The sequence below is a fragment of the Peromyscus leucopus genome, chromosome 8b, assembly GCF_004664715.2.
Source record: "Peromyscus leucopus breed LL Stock chromosome 8b, UCI_PerLeu_2.1, whole genome shotgun sequence".
NCBI lineage: Eukaryota > Metazoa > Chordata > Mammalia > Rodentia > Cricetidae > Peromyscus > Peromyscus leucopus.
In genome coordinates, this window is record NC_051086.1 from 45,358,540 (window position 1) to 45,370,127 (window position 11,588).

Consider the following 11,588-nt stretch of genomic DNA (forward strand, 5'->3'; position numbering starts at 1 on the left):
TAAACCCATTGAAGAGCAGACACGCCTTCCAATTATGTTTGACTTTATGAGTGATCAAGTGAAACTCCCGTAGATCAACCTGTTTCTGTCTCGGAAATGCTAGGATTAAAGCCATTCACCAGCATGCCCAGCTAGCCTCCATTTTTTTTTTTGTTTGTTTTTTTGGTTTTTAGACAGGGTTTCTCTGTGTAGCTTTGGTGCCTGTCCTTGATCTCGCCCTGTAGACCAGGCTGGCCTCGAACTCACAGAGATCTGTCTGCCTCTGCCTCCTGAATGCTGGGATTAAAAAAAGGCATGTGCCACCACCGCCCGGCCCCAGAGGACAATTTTCAAGAGTCATCTGTCTCCTCCCATCTTTATGTGAGTTCTGGGATTGAGCCCAGACCATCAGGCTTGGGGGACCAGTGTCTTTCCCCACTGCGCCGTCCCCCTGGCTCGAGACGGTGACTTTTAGAAGACTGGGCGATCAGAACTGGGCCACTGAGATCCTGTTTCCTCCTTCAGCACTCAGTCAAGTTCCTGAGATTCCTGATCCGTTGAGATTTTGTTTTTTCCTGAAGTTGTCTTTTTTTTTTTTTTTTTCTTTTTTTTTTTTTTTTTTTTAGCAAGTTAGGGCTCTGAAATAGTCAGTTCTGTTGAAATCCTTCTGCCTCAGCCTCCCAAGTGTCGAGATTAAAGGTGTGCACCACCACACCTGACTGAAACAGTCCACTTTAAAGTTGCCAAGGTTTACTTTCCAAATCTCAAAATAGTAATTATTCATAGGTTAATAGCTAAAATTCACTATTCAAAGCCTTTCTCATTTGATTGACTTTTGTTAAAAGATAGATACTGCTGGATAAGAAGCCTATTGGGCTTTAAAAAAATATTTTCTATATAATCTTTTTTTGGTTTTTGGTTTTTGGTTTTTGGAGACAGGTTTCTCTGTGTAGCATTGGTGCCTGTCCTTGATCTCGCTCTGTAGACCAGGCTGGCCTCAAACTCACAGAGATTTGCCTGCCTCTGCCTCCTGAGTGCTGGGATTAAAGGCATGTGCCACCACTGCCCGGCAATCTTTTTTAAAATATTTATTTATTATGTATACAGTATTCTGCCTGTGTGTGTCCCTACAGGCCAGAAGAGGGCACCAGATCTCATTACAAGTGGCTATGAGCCACCATGTGGTTGCTGGGAATTGAACCCAGGTCCTCTGGAAGAAGAGTCAGTGCTCTGAATCGCTGAGCCATCTCTCCAGCCCACCTATTGGGCTTTTCAGTCAATGACCCCTTCATTTATCCATTAGACCTTTTTTTTTTAAGACTTTTTTTCTTTTTGTTATGTGTACGTATGAGCCTATGTGAACATATGTACACCCTGTGTATGAGGGAGCGCATGGAGGCCAGAAAAGGGTGTTGGGTCCCCTGAAATTAGAGTTCAGGTGGTTGCCTGGGTGTCCTGGAAGAGCAGGAAGCACTCTTAGCCACTGAAGCCATCTTTCTGCCTCAGCACCCTTCTCTCTTACAGTAGTGGCTTTCAGAGGACTACCCCCAACCCCGGCCTCGTCATCGTGTGTTAGAGCTGTTGGCCACTCCATTTGTAGGAGAAACTCATCATTCCAAACTCAGAAGTCAGGGCCTTTCTTGATCTGGCCCTCACATCTTGAACATAGGTGAACGGGTTTGTCCTCCTTAGGGGCTGAGTTTCTTTTACAGCAGCTGGTGGTGAGGCGGACTCAGAGCAGTGTGCAGGATGACAGGCATGAGTAACATGTCCCGTTTCTTTCTTCTTCCATCTTCAAAGACACTGTGTCAATGTCTGCTTCCTGTCACATGGCCTTTTCCTCTGACCCCCTTGTGCCCTCTGTTAAGGTCACAGTGATTACACTGAGCCCACCAGCCCACCCAGAAGAACCTCTCCATCTTGAAAGCCTTAATCACATTTGCAAAATCCCTTTGGCTACATGAAGTAACAACTCAGGGTCCAGGGAGGCAGGACATGTGTAGCATGCGTATTATTAAGCCTACAGAGCAACCTTACTCTGATGGGTTGAGTCTAGGGATCTGCTGGTGATTAGGGGGAAACAGAAATGTGTTCTTTTAATAGTAAAACCCAGTTCTGATGCCTGGAAAATTCCTGACTCTGGGGCACTTTCTTTCTTTCTTTTTTTTTTTTTTTTTTGGTTTTTTGAGACAAGATTTCTCTGTGTACTTTTGGTGCCTGTCTTGGATCTCTCTCTGTAGACCAGGCTGGCCTTCGAACTCACAGAGATCCGCCTGCTCTGCCTCCCGAGTGCTGGGATTAAAGGCGTGCGCCACCCCTGCCACCTGGCCGGGGGCACTTTCTAATGATGGTCTGAGACCAATGAATGGTTGGAGGACTATGCCAGAGAGGTTCTGAGTTTCAGGGCTGGGGTTCTAGCCCAGTGGGTAAGTGCTTGCCTAGTATGCACAGTGCCCTGAGTTTGAATCCCAGCAATGCAAAAATCAAGAAAGAAGGAAAAACTGCTTCTTAGTTTTAAGAAAGGGGAACATTTATCCTGGCTTTTTTAATTTTTTTATGAAAAAAAAATTTCATAGTCACGGAAGAAACAGAGCAAGAATGAGTCTTTTCCCAGACTGCCTAGTTTCAGTTCTAGCCCCTTCTTCTGTGCGAGGACACTTTCTGTCCTTGGGGACAACCCTTCTGTTCCCATCACTCTCTAACCGACCATCTCTGGTCCCTTTCCTGAATCCTGTCTTCTTGTGTTTCTTCTATGATCACACTGACGATGTCTGTGCAAATGGACCCAGAGGCAGCCTAAGCTAGACTGCCGTGAGCCTGACTCCAGGACGATGTACTTGTGGTACGGCATGAGGAAAGGAACCCCAGGGAGTCAGGCTGCCTCTGCCTGAACAATGCCTGTGCAGCAGCCAGCCAAGCAAATAAATGTGCTCGTCCGTGGCCAGGCAGATAAGAAACAAGTATCTGTTGAGACAAGTTCTCATGTGTCCCAGACTGGCCTCACACTCATTGTGGATCAAGGATGACCCTAACCTTCTGATCCTCGTGCCTCTCTCTCCCAGGAACTGGGGTCACACACAGGCACCACCACATCAAAGCTCACGCAGTGCCGAGGAACAAACCCTGGATTTCATGCATGCTAGGCAAGTTCCACCAACTAAGCCACATCCCCAGCCTACAGCAACCGTAGCCTGAGCCCGGGAGACATCTCGGTCAGTAAAGGCTTGCCTTGCAAGCATGAGCACTTGTGTTTGATCTCTAGGGCCCATGTTGGAAACAAACAAAATCCAGGCATGGCGCTGTGTGTTTATGAGTCCAGCATGGGGAGAGAGAGACCCCCTGGCCTGCCAGGCTAGCCTGATCAGCAAGCTCCAGGCATGTGGGAGAGCGAACCACACACTGACAGTTGCCACACACAGACCTACCTGCTTGGGCTGCTCAGAATTTGAAGAGTTTCAGGCTCTGCTCTTCCCTTCCCCAAAGGAGTGGTGAAGGCTGCTTTGAAGCTGAGGCAGCGGTGAAGCCATCCAACAGCTCTGAGTGAGCCCTTCCTCCCCGGGTCTGTCCCTACAGGTGGTGACTTTTGATGCAGAAGGAGTCACTGGTCACAACAATCATATTGCGTTGTACAAAGCGGTGAGGTATGCGTCTCCGGGTGATGGAAGTGGGAAAGGGTTTCTCCATTTGCTCAAGGGTCACAGTCACTAAAACACCTTCCCGAGCCCCAGAAAACTTAGGCTTTTGTCGTCAGGCATGGTTGCCCTACTGCTCATCCATCGACCCACCTTGCCACACCCTTTTGTTGTTTGTTTGTTTGTTTAACATGTATGGGTGTTTTCTCTTTATGCACGTCTGTGTACCAGTACACCATGTGCATGCAGTGCCCACAGAGGCCAGAAGATGGCAGCAGATACCCCAGGAACTAGAGTTATAGGTGGTTGTGAGCCTTTATGTGGTTGCTGGGAATTGAACCAGGTCCTCTGGAAGAATAACCAGTGCTATAAACCACTGAGCCATCTCCCTAGCCCCACAGGAGTGAGAATGACTGTCTCCTAAATTTTTTTTTAGTTTTTTTTTTTTTTTTTTTTTTTTTTAGATTTTCTTTATTTACTGAATATTGTATAGACATACTGTGTTTTTGCAAGGTTTTATTGGTCTAGCCAGGAAGTGGTAGCACACACATTTAATCCCAGCACTAGGAGGCAAAGGAAGGTGGATTTCTATAAGTTTGAGGCCAGCCTGGTTTATATAGTGTAGCCCAGGGCTACACAAAGAACCCCTATCTTGAAAAAACAAACAAAAAATTTCTTATTGGCCCATACTAAATATACATGATAGTGGGTTGTTCATAATTTTCAGTCATGTATATGATGTGTTTTGATCATATTCATCCTCCATTGCTCTCTCTTCCCCCTTCCCTAGGTTAAGACACTGACGATCCTTCCTGTGTGTGTGTGTGTGTACATATACATACATATATATGTGTGTATGTATATGTATATATTTGTTGTTGTTTGTTGATTGGTTTTGTTTTTGAGACAGGGTCTTGCTATGTAGTCCTGGCTGGTCTAGAACTCACTATGTAAACCAGGCTGGCCTCAAACTTAACAGTGAACCTCAGGCCTCTGCCTCTTGATGCTGGGATTACAGGTATGCACCTGTCCAGCTTAACAGCTGAATTCTGTTTTTACACCCTGGATCATACAAATGGGTAACTGATTCTATTTCCATCTTGATTTTGGCCACAGAAACCTGACAGGCCAAATCCTCAGCCCTCTGAGTGAATGAAGGAGACTCCAGGAGTGAGACCTGTGGACCAGCACACTGAGTTTTATCATCCTTGCCCCTCCCCCTCACTGATGCTCTGTTAAGTTTCTCCTAAGCTGTTCCCAGACTTTTGCTTTGTTTTAGTGTTTGGAGAAAGATGACAGACATGCATAATATGACGTCCCAATTGTTGGCCTGTTCGCACACCTATTCTCCAAGCATTTGGGAGACTGTGGCAGGAAGGTCTCAGCATCAGGCATTGTAGGCCACAAGCAAGACCATCGCCGTGTGCGCCCCCCCCCAAAAAAAAAAACTCACATTTTCCACCACCATCCTATTTTATTGATAAAATTGTTCATCTTACCAGTGAAACTGAAATGGAGCCTCAAAAATGGTGCATGACTTAGGGTCAAACAGACACAGACTGTGTTCCCTGTCCTCTGGTGAATACTTCTGCAGAGCTCAGGTCCTGTCCTCCATACTGAGGAAGGAAAGGGACACTGCAAAGTCTTGTTCTCCCTTCTTCTAAACATGCTCACCGTTCTCAGACCTCCATCAAATTGGCCTGTAGGAAGGCCTGTGGGGGCATTTTCTTTCTTTCTTTTCTTTCTTCCTTCCTTTATTTCTTTCTTTCTTTTCTTTTCTTTTCCTTTCTTTTTTTCTAAGATTTATTTATTATGTATACAGTATGCCTGCAGGCCAGAAGAGGGCACCAGATCTCATTATTGATGGTTGTGAGCCACCATGTGGTTGCTGGGAATTGAACTCAGGACCTCTGGAAGAGCAGCCAGTGCTCTCAACCTCTGAGCCATCTCTCCAGCCCGGGGGCATTTTCTTGATGAATAATTGATGTAGGAGGGCCCGGCCTACTGTGTGTGGTGCCCCCACCCCATGCCAGGTGGTCCTAGGGTGTACTAGAAAGCAGGCTGAGCAAGCCAAAAGTAGCAAGCGAGTAAGAAGTGCTCCTCCATGGCTTCTGCTTCAGTTCCTGCCTCCAGGTTCCTACCCGAGTTCTTGACCCGACTTCCCTATAACAGACAGTGATCTGGGAGTTTTAAGGTGAAATAATCCCTTTCCTCCCAAAGTTGCTTCTGGTCATGGTCTTTATCACAGCAACAGAAAGCTAACCAGGACACTAGTCAACACTGAAATGGAGGCACAGGAAGAGCAGGGAACTCGAGGGCACAGCTTTCTGCAAACAGGCCTGCCTGCGGCTGGTATTTCTTCCGAAGCTGGAGTGCCACAGGCTCTCAGAATTCCTGAGTTCTCAGCACCAATGTGGGCCCTGTACTTCAGATAAAGCAACATGTGGGCATGCTGACCAGCCTCTGAAACTTTTCTCCACCTGTCTGCTAAACCCATCAGACTCACCTTTGTCCTCGCCTGCCTCTGCCCTTCTGTGGTATTTGGTCCTGTCACTCATCACAATGCTGCTTTGACTATCCCCAGGCTCTGCCCAGAGTGCAGGACAGGGCATCTCCTCAGCATCCCAGAAACCTCTTTCAGGGTTTTCTGCTTCTTAAGGTTCCCATGCTCTTATCAACTCTCTTCTTGACTTCTTCACTTTAGCCCCTGCCCCTGAGCCCCTCTTCCTGTGTGTGTGTGTGTGTGTGTGTGTGTGTGTGTGTGTGTGTGTGTGTGTGTGTGTGTTGTCTGGGTCTAGCCACTTCTCCTTCTGTGTCCCCAGTCTTCTGATAACAAAGCCAGGAAGCAAATGCACAGATTAGTGGTGTTAGATTTACTGTGTCCCTCTCTAGAGCAGTGAGCTCAGAACAACTCTCATTGTCACACAGTGGGAGTTAGGGGGCCAGAAGGAGAAAGGAGATACTAGAGGAGAAACATCAATTAACATGTTCAAACATTCTTTCACTATACTTACATAATTTTCTTTTTCAAGGCAGGGTTTCTCTGTGTAACAGCTCTGGCTATCTTGGAACTCACTCTGTAGACCAGGCTGGCCTTGAACTCAAAGAGATCTACCTGCCTCTGCCTCCTGAATGTATAATTTCTTGTTTGATTATTTTTGTTTTTTTGAGACACTTTCTCTGCGTAGCCTTGGCTGTCCTGGAACTCACTCTGTAACCCAGGCTGGTCTTGAACTCACAGAGATCTATCTGCCTTTGCCTCCTAAGTGCTGGGATTAAAGGCTTGCACCACCAAGCCCAGCTAATTCACATTATTATTTCAAGTGAAAAATAATTTGAGGATAATTATCCTCATCTTTAATGAGTAAAACTTGGGTCAGATTGTTCCATAAGCCATACCCAGCTTCTGCATTAAGCTGAGTGGGAATGAAATGCCCACTCTGGTCCTCTCAGCAATAGCCAGGAATCCTGTATATTTAGATGTGTATATACATGTATATAACATATAGATATGTTTATGCAATAGAAACCACTGGGAGCCTGTGTGTTTGGCTGGGGCATGGGCCACACAAGCCTTGCTCTAATGTCTCTCCTGTTAACACAGAGGAGTAGGTGACTCGTACCTTCTCTAATGCTTGTCCTCTCCATCCTCCAGGCCCTGCACTCAGAAGGGAAGCTGCCTAAAGGTGAGGAAGCCTGGTTTTATTGCAAATAGACAATGGTTACTATCCATTTAAGAAATGTACCAAAGACGTTTGCAAATATTGTCAGCCCTCCATATATCTATAGGCTTCTATGTATCTATGGATTTCACAACCTGGGATCAAAATTATTCAAGGGGATGCTGGAGACATGGCTCCCAAGTTAAGAGTATTTACTGCGTTCACAGAAGCCCTGGGTTCAGTTCCCTGCACCTGTATCAGGCAGATTACAACAACCTATAACTCCAGTTCCAGGGACATCAGTGCACATAAATTCATGCAGGCACACACACATGTACACGCACAAATAAAAATATTTTTAAATATGCAAGGAGGAGAAGGGAACTGTACTAAACATGCAGATCCTTTTCTCTTCACTGGTTCCTAGACAATGCAATATAGCAACTATTTCTATGGCACTGACCTTATATTAGGATTATAAGTAACCTAGAGATGATTTAACATGTACAAGAGGGTGTGGGTAGGTTCTATGTAAATACTGTGTCATTCTCTATGACAGACTTGAGTATCCATAATTGCAGTATTTGTGGGAGTCCTAGAACAGTACCACTGTGGACTGAATGAGCACCCTAGACTGTGCACGTGTGGGAAGGTGGGTCACTCTCCCCGAATCAGTCAGGTGTGCAGGACAGGTCAGACTGCATCCACTGCCGAGCGCCCTGTCTGGTTTCCTCCCAGGGAAGGCAGCTGTTCTCCACGCTGGCATTTTGTTAGTCCGCCCAGACTCACCTCCCATCACCCACTTATTAGGGGGTTATAAGTACATCACAAGTTACTTATAGATTGATGAGCTTGAAATAGTAACACTTTCTAGACCCCAGCTGAAGCATAGGACCCCATTGGCCATTCACTGTCTGGAGACATAGGACCCCATTGGCCATTCACTGTCTGGAGACATAGGACCCCATTGGCCATTCACTGTGTGGGAGACATAGGACCTCACTGGCCATTCACTGTCTGGAGACATAGGACCTCACTGGCCATTCACTGTCTGGAGACATAGGACCTCACTGGCCATTCACTGTCTGGGAGACATAGGACCTCACTGGCCATTCACTGTCTGGAGACATAGGACCCCACTGGCCATTCACTGGACATAGGACCCACTGGCCATTCACTGTCTGGAGATATAGGACCTCACTGGCCATTCACTGTCTGGAGACATAGGACCCCACTGGCCATTCACTGTCTGGAGACATAGGACCTCACTGGCCATTCACTGTCTGGAGACATAGGACCTCACTGGCCATTCACTGTCTGGAGACATAGGACCTCACTGGCCATTCACTGTCTGGGAGACATAGGACCTCACTGGCCATTCACTGTCTGGGAGACATAGGACCTCACTGGCCATTCACTGTCTGGGAGGCATAGGACCTCACTGGCCATTCACTGTCTGGAGACATAGGACCTCACTGGCCATTCACTGTCTGGAGACATAGGACCTCACTGGCCATTCGCTGCCTGATGTCCCTCTCTACTTCTCTGAGCAAGTTCAGGCCTGGCCCGCCTCACAGGGGTGACGTGTGCTGTCTTCACAGGCTGAGTCTTAGGAGCACAGGGTGTGTCCCATTTGACTCTTCTGTCCACCCTGTCAGACGGGCAGGCCCTACACTATCAACACTACTTGAGCAACCAGGAAGCTAAAACCCAGAGCAGTTAAGGGACTTTCCACGCCATTTTTTTTTTTTTTTCCAGAGACAGGGTCTCACTCTGAAGCCTAGGCTGAACTCAAACTCGATATGTATCCAGGCTTGCCTGTGACTCATGACAATCCACCTGTCTCTGCCTTCCAAGGACTGGGATGACAGGTGAAAGCCACCACACCCAGCGCCTTGTGTTAGAGCAAGGCCAAAATGAGTCTTTAGCCTCCTGACTCAGACATTCCTGTCTCCATCATCTGTCCCCCACCCTCTAGCACCCGCTTCCTCTTACAGTGACAGAAACAGAGGGTGGGGAGCTTCTGTGGCCGTCACTCTCCCCATACAGGAGAGTACTGGTCAGAGAGCAACGCTCGCTGGCACAAGGACCCAAACATCTGGAGAGCAGCTGCCCTCTGCCTGCCTTGAGCCACCCCGGAGAGGGAAGGTGCTCAGGGAGACACCTGGCTGAGAGCGACAACCTGATCCCATCTGCCATCCCTCCTTGTCCAGGGTGTTCTGTCCTCACTCTGCAGTCTGTGAATGTGCTGCGGAAATATCTCTACTTCCTGGATCTGCCCTGGTCTCTACTGTCACCCCAGGATGTCTTCTTCATGCTCACCAGCCAAGAAGTGGCACGGGCCAAGGTAAGGATTGTACTTCCTGCACACTGCGTCGGGAGCCCGGCCTCAGGCCCCTTGGCTCCTCAAAGCCCTGTGACCTGCCAAGCCCCCTCCACGGGGACCAGGCCTGCCCCGCTTGCTAGGCCATTTCAGCTGCACCTGACAGATTTACTTTTTCAATGACTTGGGCATTTTTTTCTGATTATAAAAACTTTAAATAAATAAATGGCACATGCTCACTTTAGGGAACTCAGAAATACATAACAGCATCAGTAAAATGAAAATAAGGAGCTGGAGAGATGGCTCAGCAGCTAAGAGCACTTGATGCTCTTGCAGGGGACCTGGGTTCAGTTCCCAGCACCCACACTGAGCAGCCCACAACCATCTGTAACTACAGTTCCAGGGGCTCTGTCACCCTTTTGGCCTCCATAGGTACTGTACCTAAGGGGTGCACATACATGTACTCAAGCATACACATACATATAAAATAAATCTTTAAAAAAAAAAAAGCTGGCAGTGGGCAGGTGACCCTGAGACTCTTTAGAGTTGGGGGTAGGGAACTGTGAGTTGATGTGCCTTGCTCTGGGGAGAAGGGGAGATCTGAAAATAACAGTTCCAGAGCCAGTGTCCATCTTTGGTCCTCTTCGATTCTTCCAGAAGGCCATGTCCTGCCACCACAGTCAGCTCCTCTGGTTCCGCCGCCTCTACATCATCTTCTCCAGATACATGAGAATCAACTCACTGCAGTTTCTCTGAAGCCAACAAGAGTTTTCAGAACAAAGGGAGAAACAAATCAAGAAGTCCTTGGGCCTGGCTTTGGGCTGACTTGTCTCCTTAGCCCAGGAGATCCCAGCAAAGCAGCCTCTGAGAACAAACCATGTGGACAGCACGTCACACAGACCCAGCTTCCTCCTTAGGGAGGAAACCACCAAGACTCCAGACTGCACCAACAAAATAATAGCTACCCCGCCAGTTTACCAAATCTTGTAAAAAAAAAAAAAAAGTTGGCACGATAACAGAGTGTGTATCAAACATCTAGCAAGGCCTGGGCAGATTGCCTCTACCATAAATGAATGTAAAGGTGCCATAAAAATAGTTCACATGGGGCGGGAGAGATGGCTCAGAGGTTAAGAGCACTGGCTGCTCTTCCAGAGGTCCTGAGTTCAATTCCCAGCAACCACATGGTGCCTCACAGCCATTTGTAATGAGATCTGGTATCCTCTTCTGGTATACAGACAGACTGTATACATAATAAATCTTTAAAAAAAAAATAGTTCACAGATGTGACTTTTACATTGCTTCCGAAGCAGGCTGTGTTGGTCAGTCTTCTGTTCCTGTAAGGGAAACACCACGGACCAGGGGGTCTATCGAGTTGAGGTTTCCTTAGCTCAAAGTTCTGAGGGTTTTGAAGTCCAAGAGAGAGCATAGCAGCCTCTCCATCACAGTGGGGGGCTTCTCGGTGCACCTCAAAGGCCAAGGCAGCCCCTGGGACACAGAGCAAGTGAGCCAGAGAGTGCTCCTTCAGAGCAAAGCCACACCTACAACAAATGACCTGCCACCTCCAAAAGGTCTTGTCTCTACACACTGGTGTTTTGAAGACCTATGAATTCTAGGGGACACAGCCAAACCATAACACAGATTCAACACACACACACACACACACACACACACACACACACACACACACACACACATTCAGTTGGTTCAATCATGATTCTGTGGGTTTTTGTGACCCCCCTACCAGAACTTTAGTCTAGGTAAGCTGTACTTTATCACCATGGTGGTGCTGGTGTGTGTGTAGATGGTCATATGGGTCCTCGATTTGAGGAGCCAATAAACATACTGGTTCTCTGCCTTTTGAAGATAGAGGCTGGGCGAACACCTTTAATCCCAGAACTTGGAAGGCAGAGGCAGGCACAGGTGGATCTCTGTGAGTTCAAGGCCAGCATGATCTCCATAGTAAGTTTCAGGATAACCAGAACAATGGAGACA

The 11,588-nt window shown here is 47.4% G+C and overlaps 1 protein-coding gene across 6 annotated transcripts in view; it reads left to right on the plus strand.

Annotated features, from left to right (window-relative positions):
• Pigl (phosphatidylinositol glycan anchor biosynthesis class L) overlaps positions 1–10,617 on the plus strand; it is a 58,760-nt gene extending 48,143 nt beyond the window's left edge. Inside the window, exons 4-7 of one of the 6 annotated variants that reach the window (XM_037201362.1) lie at positions 3,553–3,620; positions 7,266–7,297; positions 9,487–9,620; positions 10,254–10,617. In XM_037201362.1, the coding sequence (XP_037057257.1) occupies positions 3,553–3,620; positions 7,266–7,297; positions 9,487–9,620; positions 10,254–10,352 (333 nt within the window). In that variant the 3' untranslated portion in view covers positions 10,353–10,617. Of the gene's footprint in view, positions 1–3,041; positions 3,192–3,552; positions 3,621–7,265; positions 7,298–9,486; positions 9,621–10,253 lie in introns of those variants that run through there. The other 5 variants (XR_003733113.2, XR_005090436.1, XM_037201363.1 and 2 more) reach the window with 5 other exon arrangements.
• The last annotated feature ends 971 nt before the right edge of the window (positions 10,618–11,588 follow it).